This window comes from Schistocerca serialis, chromosome 3, assembly GCF_023864345.2.
Source record: "Schistocerca serialis cubense isolate TAMUIC-IGC-003099 chromosome 3, iqSchSeri2.2, whole genome shotgun sequence".
Classification (NCBI taxonomy): Eukaryota; Metazoa; Arthropoda; class Insecta; order Orthoptera; family Acrididae; genus Schistocerca; species Schistocerca serialis.
Genome location: NC_064640.1, coordinates 72952084 through 72967328, shown reverse-complemented (window position 1 = coordinate 72967328; position 15245 = coordinate 72952084). Strand labels below are relative to the sequence as shown.

Below are 15245 nucleotides of genomic sequence, written 5' to 3'. Positions count from 1 at the left end.
CCATATTACATACAACTACTGTAGATTTGTATTTGTGCCTTAAAGTTATTTTACATTATTTCACACAGGTGACTACAGCATAATCATATAAAGTATACAATAAGACACTTTAAATTAATCTGTAATTTTAGATTGACATCTTACTTTTAGTTACTGACATAGGTTCACAAAGGTGATTACAATAGATACATACAGATAATAAACCACTTTATTTTCGTATGTACTCCCTGACACTGTAAAATCCTTGTTGAACTAATTAATCATTAAGAAGTTAGTTTTAATGTCCTCACACTCATACTGTCCCATCAACCAGACCATTCCAGATCAAGTACTTAGCTGCAGGCAGTTGTGGGAAGGGGTGGACAAACAGCTGACATTGGGGGCAGTCAGTTAGCCGGGCCATAGCAGACACAAACATATTTCTCCACCCAAGCACTCCTGGGCAAGGATGACCAAGTCGTTAGTGCATATGTAGAACACATTTAGTAAGGCTGCCTAGTGGGTAGGCTGTACTACCATTACCTAGCTATGGGTTAGGTGAGAGGTACTTGTTGGGTGCCCGTGGCCTATGGGCAGTGCTGGAACAGCCAGCTGTAGATTCTTTGCCACATACTTCACAAGTTGAACAAATGAGTATTCAGGATCTTTTTCATCAACTCTGTCTGTGTTTATTGTTGGCATATTGTGCAACTTGTTTCATAATAAATATTACAGTTTGTACTTTATAACAAACCTTCTATCTAAGTTACCTACATTGTAGCTCATTGTCTAATGTAATTCCCAAATATTTTACAGATATAACTTCTTCCAGGCTTGTTTCATCAATAAATACATCTATGTGATCTTCCTAGTGCTTGTTTGTGGACACCACGAGCATCTTCAAGATGGTTGGTTATGTAATCTATGTATTGCTCTCATTGTTAGGTTTTGCCAAATAAATATTTCATTGATGTTACATACATTTTGCTGGAATATTACCCCACAAGGTTGCAGGGAGCGAATGTATGTGAAATATACCAAAATTCACACCTAAAGTTCAAGACAACTAGAGTTACTTCTATATCCAAAACACTAAAAACTGATTTTAATTTGAAAAGTATATAAACAAGACAGAATATTACACAAGAACTTTGATACTGTAAATAAAAACCAGTATCTTTTTGTAAGACCTGTAATGCAGCTTTTAAAATTTAGAAGCAGACAAATGTGTTTTTGTAACATATGAATCAAACTGTTGTTTTTCAGTTATTATCTTATCTCATGTTTCGGCCTTATGATCTTTGCATCATTTTCCCTCCTCTCTATAGAATATATTCTATGTTATCATTCATCCAAATGTCAATGTCTTTCAGTAACTTACTGCTATTTTTGATGTTGAACAACATTTTGACAATGATAAAATAGAGCTCTGTAGCTACAGTTTCTGTCTGTTTGTTTCCTATATACATTTCAAGTTTTTCACTAATTACTTTTCCATGTCTACTAGCTCTCCCTTTATGTTGCACTCTTTGTAATTTGCTCACATGTGTATCACATACTGATATTTTCTTTTCCTTTTTTTCACCTTTATCACCGTAAGGAAACTAAGCATTTCTTTGTGTGTGGATTTATTACCCACATTACAAATTCTTTTTTATTTTATTATAAATTCTATTGCTATTACTTCTCTTTTGTGGATTCAGATTCCATTTTCACTCACTGATAATTTCTCTACAGTTATGTCAAGTCAAAAAATATCACTTGTTCTAGTGATAATAATTCTTATAATTTTTCTCTCTCTATCAACCTTCCAGGGTGCATGGTGTTCAAGGTCTTCGAGTAATGGATGCAAGTATACTACCAACTCCTCTTTCTGGCCATCCAAATTCAGTCCTCATAGCAATGGCAGACAGAGCATCAAGTTTCATATTGAATACACCATGATGTGAGTGGTACAAGGATGTTATAATTTGACACTTTCCTTAAAGAATACTGTTTTTTTAAGATCATGTGAGTACACTGGTTGAGAGACCTGTCCATTTGCTATCTAATACCTTTTTGAGTGAATAATAATAAAGAAATATAATTGTACCATATTCCTTGCTGCTGCAGAAGGACTCAGTGTAGGAATTGTTTGTTTAATATTGCATGTCTTCAAACTACCTCAAACACAGTTGAACAATTCATAATATATTCTTAGAGGGCAAAAAAAAGTTCAGATGCCTGAAAGTATGGACTAATACATTCTAGATGCATTGTTTGTTTTTTAATTTCCAATATGGGTTTAGCGTTGTAGGACTGCCAGATCCAATGATGTACACTATATACCACGTGTAATAAGCACTATTTTATTACTCAGAAGCACACATATACAGTTATATACATTCTTGATTCTCGGTGCATGTGTGTACTCTTTTGCACGCGGACACAGACTAGTCTGAAAGAGCTTGCCAAAACAAAGATATTACATGTGACTTGGTCGATAGTTGCCACACCAGTTTGAGGCAGCAGACAGATACTGTTTGAAGTGTGCTGTTAATGAGCACTTCGAATGTGTTGGTACACTGCGATATGACTCTGTGCGGGCCTGAGTATGGAGGTCTGAGTGCCAGTCAGACAGTGCCATTGCACACCATGATGTGGGTGCATGACACCAAGTTCTTATGCAGAAATACGGGAGGGAGTGAGTATGGTCAAGGAGCAGGCACACAAATGTTAGTGATTAGCTCCTTAATGTGGTTGACGAATGTCGAGTCGCAGATATGATCTGGAGGAGTGGCGTACTCCTGTAATCCAGGCACCTGAGAGGCCATTGTGTGGGAGAGATCTGGAAACAACTACAGTTTTGGCTGTTTCATGAGCTCAGGAATGACCTCAATACCTTCATTAAATAGTATAGCAGCAAGAAGTCAAGACTGAATATCTAAGTGATTTGCGAGTATACAGAGGACAAAATTTAGTACACCTCTGGCAGCAATGATGGCTCTAACCTCGCTCAGCATGAACTCAAACTGAGGTTGCATGACAGATAATTCATGCTGCTTCAACTCCATACCGGGGATCAACAATCAAAGTGGCAGGTAAGTGGCTGTGTGCATGTCTCTCAGCAACCCATGGTCAAATGTTTTCAGTGGGTGAGAAATCTGGAGACGTGCTGGTCAGGGCAAAAGTAGAATATCCTTTGTATTGAGGTAGATCGTGTCAGCATGGCAATGTGTTCTTCTGTCATCTTCTTGAAAGATAATGTCATAGAGATACTGAAGATATTAACACATCAGAGAAGTAACATCTGCTCTCCAAATTAACAGCTACATGAAGCAGAGGTGATTGTGTTGTGAACCCAATAGCACCCCAAAGCATCACACATGGTGGTGTGCCTGTATGTCAATGGCATATGAAATCTGACAATATTCATTCTTCTTAGAGTGTCATTATGTCTATTATGATGTTGTGCATAGAATTGGGTCTCATTTGAAAAGATGATGTGGTGCCACTCATGTGACCAGTGTGTCACTGGATGCACCAGTGTCGGCATGCCTATCTCTGCTATTGCTTCAGGGTAAAGCAGAAAAATGGTCATTGTGCTGAAGTTTGTGGTGCTCCAGATGTCATCACATTGCCCATGTGGATACTTGCCTTACTGCAGATAAGTGCATTTCCTGACTCAATGAATGTAATGTGGCTGCCCTCTGCATAGCCATGCAAACAGTATGTCTGTTCTCCTGGATGCTAGTCATGTCAATCCATTGACATCCTCCATGGCATTGAGTATGTCCATAGTTAACCATTTGATTCTGTATTCACATGAGTCAGAGGACCCAACCAATACAAGCAGCAATATTATGGAACAAAAAACACTGTCTCAATAGGCCATAATCCGACCACTGTCAGATTCCAAAATTGTGGGTAGACATTTCTCCTTCTTACATAAGGCATAACATGATATTCTCAGACCCAAACAACATTCAGAAGTCATTTCTGTATGAGAAACCTGCCGTTCAGTCTTTCCTTATATACTGAATGTAGATGGCATTGCACTTACCTACTTTGTGCTGAAATAATAATCATTTGTATATCCAAGTTTCAGTACAGACTTGATATTTGTAATATGCTGCCTGTATAGTGTTGCAATCTTTTAGTGACAATCAGTGTATATGTACATGCCTAGCAATGTATATGTATATGCCTACTTTGAAGGCAACCATCAGTAATTGGACATGTAAGTCAAGTATACAGCTTTACAGAATCACTGTCATTTATTTTGTTACATCTGGAACCCAACATTGTCTGCTGTAATGCAGGAATGGATCTGTAGGGTACTGGTTGTACACTGCTACTGATTATATTGACTTTGATGAAACTTATAACAGTGTAAGGACACAGTTTGTGATCAAAATACAATCATTAACTAATATGCCATGCCAATTTGATACTTGTAGCATGCCACATATACAGTGTTGAAATTTTAATGCCCAACACTGTAGAAGAACTGCACAATAACGTCATGAACTATTTATCAATTGTAAATGTTATTTAACAATCTTATATTGTGTTCAACTGTTGGCAAGGTGAGACTGTCCTATCTGTATGTGTATTTATAAATGTTATCAGTTTTAAGTGTTACAGTCAGTTGTAAAATACACTATGATTATCAAAATATCCACGGGTATGCTGCCGATCTATAGTGTCCAACGGGCACAATATTTCGGCGATCATACATGTCGCCATCATCAGGTGAACTGACGGACTGAGCTCCTGTGAACTTGCCGGCACGGAGATCCGTACGCTATGACTGCTCAGAGGGAACTGGGTTCGGTCGCGGCGGCGGCTGATTTAAATACCCTCCGCCCGCGGCGCGCTCCCTCCGCCGTCCGCGCCCCGCGCCACGGTCGCGCGGTGGAACAGATTGCGACGGCGTCTGAAATGACGTCGATGTGATGGCTCTGTCCGCCGTGGTCGTCACAACTTTACGTTTGCTCGATTTACTCTTGATTAACCCGATCGCTGGTTCCCAAGCCTTGCTAAGATTATAGCCACAGTCACGGTTTATGAGGTCGTCATTGGTGCGCATTTCGATGGCCTCTCTAACAACGCTGTCCCAGTATCTCGACGTCTGCACCAGAATCCTCGTGCGGTCATACTCCATGGCGTGATTTTCCGACAAACAATGCTCAGCGACCGCCGACTTGCTCGCATACATCAGTCGAGTGTGCCTCTGGTGTTCAGAGCATCGATCCTCGACGGTACGCATCGTCTGACCAATATACGACTTGCCACATTGACACGGAATCTGGTACACGCCGGCCTTCCTCAAACCCAGGTCATCTTTGGCGCTCCCCACCAGTGCACGAGTTTTATTTGGAGGACAAAACACAGTTCCGACCCGGTGTTTCTTCAGAATGCGGGCGATTTTCCCTGAGAGTGCGCCTGTGCATGGAATAAATGCAGTGCCTACCTCCTCTCTCGTGACTTCATCCATCTCAACAGGTTGTGCTGCAGTGGTTGGGCGGAGAGCACGTTGAATCTGCCACTCTGAGTACCCATTTTTTCGAAATACAGTTCTCAGATGTTCCAATTCCTGGGGTAGGCTCTCTGCGTCAGAGATAGTGCGCGCCCTATGTACTAGAGTTTTAAGTACCCCATTCCTCTGTGAAGGTTGGTGGCAGCTGTCTGCGTGCAAATACAGATCAGTGTGCGTAGTCTTCCGATACACCCCATGACCAAGGGTGGCGTCAGCCCTTCTCTTGACCAAGACGTCAAGGGAAGGTAATTTACCCTCCGTTTCAGTCTCCGTAGTGAATTTGATGTTGGGGTGTATGGAGTTTAGATGTGTAAGGAAGTCAAGGAGTTTATCCATACCATGTGGCCAGATGACGAACGTGTCGTCCACGTAACGGAAAAAGCAAGTAGGTTTCCATACGGATGACGCCAGGGCTTCCTCCTCGGAGTTCTCCATGTACAAATTCGCTACCACCGGTGAGAGTGGGCTACCCATGGCGACTCCCTGCGTTTGTTCGTAGTATTCTCCATTAAAAAGAAAATACGTGGAAGTCAAGACATGCCTAAAAAGTTCAGTGGTCTTCTTGTCAAACTTCTGACTAATCAATTCTAGTGACTCTCGCAGGGGAACCCTCGTAAACAAGGAAATGACGTCAAAACTCACCATGATATCTGACTCATCCAACCTGAAGCTATCAAGGCGTTTAACAAAATCCACGGAATTACGGATGTGATGAGGCCATTTACCCACATAAGGACTTAATATTCCCATCAGGTATTTGGCCAACAAATATGTAGGTGCCCTGATGTTGCTGACAATGGGGCGTAATGGTACCCCCTCTTTGTGAATCTTTGGGAGTCCATATAGTCTAGGCGGTACCGGACCTAGGTGTAACAATTTCTTAGCGTCACCCTCCGGTAAATCTGCGTCCTTGAGAAGCGCCCTCGTCTTGTTCTCCACCTTCTTTGTAGGGTCAACGCTGATTTTCCGGTAGGAATCGTCATTTAGCAGGCTCTGCATCTTATCAGTGTAGTCCTTATGGGAGACAACAACTGTAGCATTGACAAAGGCATGGGGTACTTAAAACTCTAGTACATAGGGCGCGCACTATCTCTGACGCAGAGAGCCTACCCCAGGAATTGGAACATCTGAGAACTGTATTTCGAAAAAATGGGTACTCAGAGTGGCAGATTCAACGTGCTCTCCGCCCAACCACTGCAGCACAACCTGTTGAGATGGATGAAGTCACGAGGGAGGAGGTAGGCACTGCATTTATTCCATACACAGGCGCACTCTCAGGGAAAATCGCCCGCATTCTGAAGAAACACCGGGTCGGAACTGTGTTTTGTCCTCCAAATAAAACTAGTGCACTGGTGGGGAGCGCCAAAGATGACCTGGGTTTGAGGAAGGCCGGCGTGTACCAGATTCCGTGTCAATGTGGCAAGTCGTATATTGGTCAGACGATGCGTACCGTCGAGGATCGATGCCGTGAACACCAGAGGCACACGCGACTGATGTATCCGAGCAAGTCGGCGGTCGCTGAGCATTGTTCGTCGGAAAATCACGCCATGGAGTATGACCGCACGAGGATTCTGGTGCAGACGTCGAGATACTGGGACAGCGTTGTTAGAGAGGCCATCGAAATGCGCACCAATGACGACCTCATAAACCGTGACTGTGGCTATAATTTTATCAAGGCTTGGGAACCAGCGATCGGGTTAATCAAGAGTAAATCGAGCAAACGTATAGTTGTGACGACCACGGCGGACAGAGCCATCACACCGACGTCATCTCAGACGCCGTCGCAATCTGTTCCACCGCGCGACCGTGGCGCGGGGCGCGGACGGCGGAGGGAGCGCGCCGCGGGCGGAGGGTATTTAAATCGGCCGCCGCCGCGACCGAACCCAGTTCCCTCTGAGCAGCCATAGCGTACGGATCTCCGTGCCGGCACGTTCACAGGAGCTCAGTCCGTCAGTTCACCTGATGATGGCGACATGTATGATCGCCGAAATATTGTGCCCGTTGGACACTATAGATCGGCAGCATACCCGTGGATATTTTGATTATCAAATACGCCGGGAGAAACTCAAGAATCCTACACTATGACTGATTATTAAGATAAGAAAACAGAAGACAGTGTAACATAAAGTACATTCAGAAAAAACTTTCAGTTTTACTTGGAGGATCATATGTTATTATATGTTATTCCATTTATGGGTGATAGTGAGTTCCTGTTGTAAAATCCCTTAGTAACTGTCTTTCATTAGAGATGATAATTGCACATCAGCCACCTTAGTTGTACTGAACAACATAATTCCTAGAAATACTACAAGATCCCCAGTGCTTGTGATACAAAGTACATCAGTTCCATAATAATGGACACATTATTATTAACTGATAGACGTTACTATTAACTGACAGACAACATTCAAAATAAATAGAATAAAAGAAACTTCATGTAAAGTAAATAGGGGCAAAGCTAAGGGCAGTATGAACTTATGTCATCAAAACATCAGGGGACTAAAAAAATAGAGTAGATGAGCTATTAATGTGTTTAGATGATCTCCAAAATAAAAATGAGATTGATATACTCTGTCTGAACATGGTGTAACTGTGGGGATGGATAGTGTCAGTATAAATGCCATTTTCATAAAACAAGGGTATAAATACAAAACTGTAGAAGTAAACAAATTTTGTGTTGATCGGCACCTTGAGGTTCATGCGTGTGAACTTCAGCTACATAATGTAGTATTGATGTTAGCAACAGTGCACTGTTAACCCACAGCACTCGGAGACATTTGAACAGTGTGCAGGTCCCCATTAGGAGACTGGGAGCTATTCGTAAAAAAGTTTGACTCCCTATTATGCTGTCTGCCAGACAAAAAGAAGAAGTTATTAATCTGTGGTGATTTCAATGTAAACTTCCTAAGTAATTACTTTTGAGAATGCTGTAAGCAAGGATACATTTATACCATAGAATTATAATTTCTGTAACATAATGTCATGGTTCACACAATCAAATGCTTTGGACAAGTCACAGAAGAAGAGATAGAGAAGATCCAATGGAGAGCAGCGGGCTTCATTACAGGATCATTTAGTAATCGCGAAAGCTTTATAGAGATGATAGATAAACTTCAGTGGAAGACTCTGCAGGAGAGACACTCAGTCGCTAGGTACGGGCTTTTGTTGAAGTCTCGAGAACATACCTTCACCGAGGAGTCAAGCAGTGTATGGCTCCCTCCTACGTATATCTTGCGAAGAGACCATGAGGATAAAATCATAGAGATTAGAGCCCACACAGAGGCATACCGACAATCTATCTTTCCACGAACAATACGAGACTGGAATAGAAGGGAGAACCGATAGAGGTGTTCAACGTACCCTCTACCACACACTGTCAGGTGGCTTGTGGAGCATGGATGTAGATGTAGATGTAGGTATGAAAGTGTCTTCAGAAAGAAAAAGAAAACTGCATGAGACAGCAAGAACTAGTAAATATCCAGAAGTAGTTTTACACTATAAAAATTATTGTAACACACTGAGAAAAGTTGTAAGGAAATCAAGAAATATGTATGTCAGAGAAGAAATTAACAACTCTGGAAATAAAATCAAATAAATATGGAATGTTGTTAGAAGGGACACAGGAAAAGTAAGCCCCGGCGTAGGTAATATTGCTATTAAAGAGAATGAGACCATTCTAACCAATAGTACACAAGTAGCTAATGTCTTTAACAACCATTTATTAAGTGTAGGAAAAAAAATTGGTGAGGATAGATCAAAAGAAAAAGCCAGGCAGTACAAGGAAGAGTTAGTTTTGAAACATTTTAGTCAGATTAAGTTTCACCTAACAATCTCTTGTGAAATAAGTAAAATCATTAAATCTTTGAAAAATGAAAGTTCTGTTGGAGTAGATGACATCTCTAATAGGATAATAAAACAATGTGGAGCAATTACAGCTGATGTTCTGAGACACATATGTAATGCATCACTAACTGAAGCTATTTTCCCAGACAGGTTAAAATATGCCATTGTCAGGCTTCTCTACAAAAAGGGGGACACCACATATGTCAATAATTATTGACCAGTATCCTTGCTTACTGCATTTTCAGAACTCTTTGCGAAAATAAGGTACTCAAGAGTGGTTAGCCATCTCAACAGCAATGGGATACATCATAAATCACAATTTGGATTTCAAAAACGCTGTTCCACTGAGACAGCAATATACAATTTCACCGCCCACATAATAGAGTCTTTAAATAGTAAAATGTCACCAATAGGAATTTCCTGTGACTTGTCCAAAGCATTTGATTGTGTGAACCATGACATTATGTTACAGAAATTCTAAATCTATGGTATAAATGGAATAGCATATGAGTGGTTTAAGTCACACCTACAGAAAAGGAAACAAAAAGTTTCTTTGTATGGGTCAAGTGATTTAAATAAGTTTGCCACTTCATCTAACTGGGGTGAAATTACATTAGGTGTTCCACAGGGACCAATCATGGGTCCCCTTCTGTTCTTGATATATGTGAATGACCTCCCTTCATATCAGAAACAAGAAGCTAAACTGACACTGCTGATGATACAAATATCATTATTAATCCAGTACAAGAAACTCTAATTGAAAATGATACAAATAAGGTCTTTGGAAAAGTCATTAATTGGTTTTCTGCAAATGGGCTTGCTCTAAACTTTGAAAAAACACAGTACATCCAATTTTCTGTTGCAAAAAGTACAGTTCCTTCAATAAATATAACACATCAACAGAAGTCAGTAGACAGTGTAGAGAATACTAAGTTTTTGGTGTACATATAGATGAGAATCTTAGTTGGAAAATTCATATTTTGGATCTTCTAAAGCAACTAGGCTCAGCAACTTTTGCAACCAGAATAATTGCCAATTTTGAGGATATAGAAATTAGCAAGCTAACATACTTTGCATACTTTCACTCTCTGTTGTCATACAGAATAATATTTTCGGGTGACTCAACACTTAGACAAAAGGATTCACTGCTCAAAAGAAAGTGGTTAGAATAATGTTTGGGGTTCATAATCGCACATCTTGTAGGCATCTTTTTAAAAGATTGGGAATTCTTACAACAGCCTTTGCAATACATCTGCTCAATAATGAAATTCGTTCTCAACAACATGGACCAGTTTAAAAACAACAGTGATATTCGACATTATAATACCAGAAAAAAGGAAGACTTACACTATCCTTTGCTCAACCTCTCTTTGGCACAGAAAGTGGTAAAATATGCTGCTATAAAAAGTTTTGACAAATTACCAGATGAAATAAGGTGTCTGACAGACAGCAGTAATAGCTTCAAAAATAAATTGAAATCATATCTCCTTGACAGCTCCTTCTATACCATAGACAAATTCTTGAATAGGAATAAATAAATCTATTAATATAGTATATGAATGTTGTGCCATTTAAGGGAATGGGGCAAATATTAGAAATGTTAATCTTTAACAGTAGAATATATATATTAAAAAACCATTGTATCATATGTGCATTTTTTGTGGACTTAACACATTCCACATCATAACAGCTTCCATACTGTGTGATTGATCAATGGAACACACAACCAACTAATTAACTAACTGGAAGAAAATTTTAACTGTGTGATTACTCTCCAGTAGGTATCAATGAAGTTCAGTCTTAGTGCTGCATAATTAATTGCTCTGATCAGAAACTTCAGCTGATTTAGGAACATCACACAAGCAGAAGTCACTCAAAATTTTTGGTTAGTTTACTGTATTGTACTCATTGAGCAAGATGGTGCAGTGGTAAGACAATTGATTTCTATAAGGGAGGATGGTGGTCCAAATCCTTATGTGGCCATCCCAATTTTGGTTTTCCATGATTTTCTTAAGGCCTATATTATTCCATTCAAAATGACATTGGCCATGGGTGATTTCCTTCCCCTTCTTTCCACAATTTAAGATTGTGCTCCATCTCCAATCAATTTTTAGTCAACCGTCCTTCTTTTGCTTCTTGTATTTTATTTACCTTCAGTTATCTGATGTATGTAGACATTACAATCTAACTTCAACCTCAACCTCATTAAGTGCATGGTTAATCACATATGTAAAATTGCATATTATACACACTGGTCTGGAGCACAATGATGTACAGCCACACATTTACTACAACGTCTCTCTGTGGAGTTCAAGGGAAGATTGTGATTTCTGGAGTGGCTTGTAGAGGGTCAGGTGTACTGGCATACTGGAAGAGGTGAACAGAGGTGACTTAGGTATATTAGCAATGCAGAGGATATATTGTAGAGGAGAGAGGGCGAGGTTGGAGGGCAGATACAAAGGATTGTTTAATGTAGACATAGTTAACTGGAAGGGCATCTGTCTGGGCCATGATGAGCAGACCTCAGTGGTGCAGGCTACCTTGATGCAATGGAACATACACATTCAAATGAAGCATTTTTTGTTAATAAGCTGATAATACAGGATATGGGTAAGTGGAGGGTTGTTCACCAGAGATGAAGTTGAGATGGAAGCCACACTGGTTAACAGAGAGGGGTAAATGGAGATTTTGAGGTTTAGATGTGACATGAGAGAGTACATTTGAAGATCTTGTTGAACACAGGCTGATGGGTCAGCAGAAAGTGCCACAGGGGAGAGGAGCCTGTTTGGTTTAAGGAAGTAGATGATTCAGGAGCTTTTCCTGAACTCAAGATAGTTGTCTGTGTGAAGGATAACATTATAGAGATCAGCAATAACTTCTAGAAGCAAATTTGAAAATTCTTTCAGAAATCTGTATGTAATGCAGTCACAACCAGGAGCAGATTTCATGCCTTACCTACTTCATGTCTTGTGCTGTGATTGGTGTGTTAAGTTCTGTCTATGATATGTTCTTCAGGTACTAGAGATAAAGCAGAGGTATTGGTGCTTTCAAGGACTGTAAGAAATAGAGTGTAATCAAATTGAGGGTCATTAGTAACTTCAAAATTACCATTAAGATAGGATGCAAAGTGATTATCTTTGCTTAAGTTATCATGCAAAGTGTGATTCTTGTGGAAGTGTGGGTAGTGTCGAGCAGAAATGGACTGTATAATTCATGGTACCAATACATTTGGAATATAGTTCATGGACGGAGTTTGAGCCAGTGAGTTTAGATGGATTTGGTTGGGGTGTGGGCATATAAAGGTTCACACAAGGTTTGCTGTGGAAATGAGGCAGTGTGAGTGATATCATCAGGGTATTCAAAGGTTACAGACTACTTCTGATTTGGGAGTCAATGACCCGGCGAAAGTGGGTCAGCAGTACCATGTAGGATGCAAGTGGAAGTGTAGATGGTGTGGCAGACTTGAAAAAAGGTTTCATCAGTAAAGAAGGTGTGAGCTTGGTGGAGCTGTGTCAAAGGTTAGAAAGTGGTTTTAGTCTGGGAAAAATTCAGAAGACTGTGATGGGATGTTTAAGGACAACATGTATGTGGTTGTGGGAGTAGGTGGCTTGAGTATTTATCTGGAATACTACACAAGCCACCATATGGTGCATGGCAAGGGCTATGTTGTACTACTATTAGTCATTTCTTTTCTTGTTTCACTCACAAATGGAGCAAGGGAAATTGACTATCTATGTGCCTATATATGAGCCCTAGTTTCTCTTATTTTCTCTTCATTTTTCTTATGCAACATTTAAATTGTTGGCAGTACATTTATTCTGCATTCAGTCAGAAATGACAGTTCTCTAAACTTTCTCAATAACAGTTTGTGAAAAGAACTCATTACCCGTCCATGGATTCCCACTGGAGTTCACCTAGATATTTAATGAATGTGACTGTGTCAAGCAGCACACCAGCAGTAGTGTATCTGAAAATTACAGGATTGTTTTTCTTACTCATGTGTGTTAAATAATTTTCTTCCACATTTAGAGTAAGCTGCCATTGATCAAACCAATAGAAGTTCTACCTAAGTCATCATGTCTCCCCAGTCAGTCAACGACAACACTTTTCCATGCACTACAGCACCATCGGCTAATGGTCTCAAATTGTTGCTGACCCTGTTTGTCAGGTCATTAATGTATTTAAAGAACAAGAGCAGTCCTATCACAGTTCCTTGGGGTGCTCCTGATGATAGCATTCCCTCTGGTGCACACATGCTACCCTGGAAAACATACTCGATTCTGTTACCTAAACAGCTTTCAAGCTGCTCATGTATGTGGGAACCTATTCTGTATGCTTAAAACTTTGTTAATACTCTGCAGTGGGGCAGTGTGTCAAATTCTTTCTGTAGATCTAAGAATATGGAATCCGCCTGCTGTCCATCCATGGTTTGCAGAATATTGAGTGAGAAAAGTACAAGCTGAGCTTCCTACAAGTGATGCTTTCTAAATGCTTGCCTATATGTTGACAAAAGCTTTGCTCTTTCAAAGAAATGTATTATATTCAAACTTATAATGTGTTCAAGAATTATGCAGCAAACTGACCTTAAGGATATTTGTGTGTAGTTATGGGAGTCCACTCTTTAGCCCCTCCTATATTCGGGAATCATCTGTGATTTTTTCTAGTCACTTTGGGCAGTGCAGTTGGCAGTAGATTCATGATAAATGCAAGATAAGTAAACGGTTAGAGCCAAGGACTAATCTCCGTAAAATTGAATGGAAATCCCATCCGGACACGGTGACTTATTTGCTTTCAACAAATTTCTACTAATTCTTGCCTGTTGACATTTATACATTATTTTTGAACAGAGAGTGCAAAAATACATATTTCCTCAGCATTTTCCAAATTCTGTTATTAAACCACAGTGGCTTTTTTCATCCTTAATCCACTTACTCAGCATATACTTCTACAGAGCATAATTTATAATCAATTTAAACTTCTTTTTTAACATCTAGTTCCATATGACCAAATTGAGGAGCAAATCACCATAGTCATAGATCAAGTTAGTACATGAAATTAACATCATAAAAGCTAATAATAGATTAAATGGAATTTACACAAATCCTATGCAGCCAACAATCTGCTGAGTATTTAATATGTAACAGTTGTGTTACTAAATGTGACACTTCTGTCACTCAATGTAACAGGGTTTTCTCTTTGGATGCTGTCAATTGTCAGGATGAGCATTCTAAAGCATTCTGCCAGGGTGAAAATATTAAATAAATTAACTTCTCTCTCTTAACAACATGTGGGCAGGGTGGGTTCTCCCTTGGCTCAGGTATGAGGTCGAATGAAACATCATTTTTACATAAGATAACTTTTATTGAAGATTTATACAAATGTATCTTACGGGATGTTCTGGTTCGGAGAGCGGCGGCTGTGTCGTTTGTGAAGTCTTCTGCTGCGGCAGCGGCAGTGGCGGCGGTGGCGGCGTCGTCTGATTACGCGTAGCGGTGTGTATCTCGTGTTGCCGTCTCGCCCAGCTGACCGGAGACGCGCAGCGCGAGGTGGCCGGTTTAACTATTGCGAGCGAAGTCGTGCATCGGATGATACCTTGGGTGTGGCGTCCCAGTGTTTCTCTTCTCTAAGCGGCCGCGTGTGTTGTGCGTCGACCAGCGGAGCGGCGCGGCGGGGCAAGTCCAGTGTCCCGAACTCGAACCACAGACTCCCGCTTGCCAGTCTTCGGCTGTCAGGTCTTCATCCCAGCTCACAGGTGACTGCTGAGGTGAGGCCGTCTCCTTCCCGTCCTCACGAGTCACCTGGGTACGTAAAAATCAGACTTCCAATACCTTTTAACTTCTGTCTTCTGGCGCTGCGGCTGCTGCTTGCTATTCCATTACAGCGGCGGACTTGGTGCGACTGT

At 40.6% G+C, this 15245-nt stretch overlaps 1 protein-coding gene across 3 annotated transcripts in view; it reads left to right on the top strand.

Moving 5' to 3' along the window:
• Positions 1-2075, top strand: part of LOC126469731 (neither inactivation nor afterpotential protein G-like) — a 240592-nt gene extending 238517 nt beyond the window's left edge. For all 3 annotated transcript variants that reach the window (XM_050096932.1, XM_050096931.1, XM_050096930.1), the window contains one exon: positions 1794-2075. In XM_050096932.1, the coding sequence (XP_049952889.1) occupies positions 1794-1923 (130 nt within the window). In that variant the 3' untranslated portion in view covers positions 1924-2075. The remainder of the gene's footprint in view (positions 1-1793) is intronic.
• The last annotated feature ends 13170 nt before the right edge of the window (positions 2076-15245 follow it).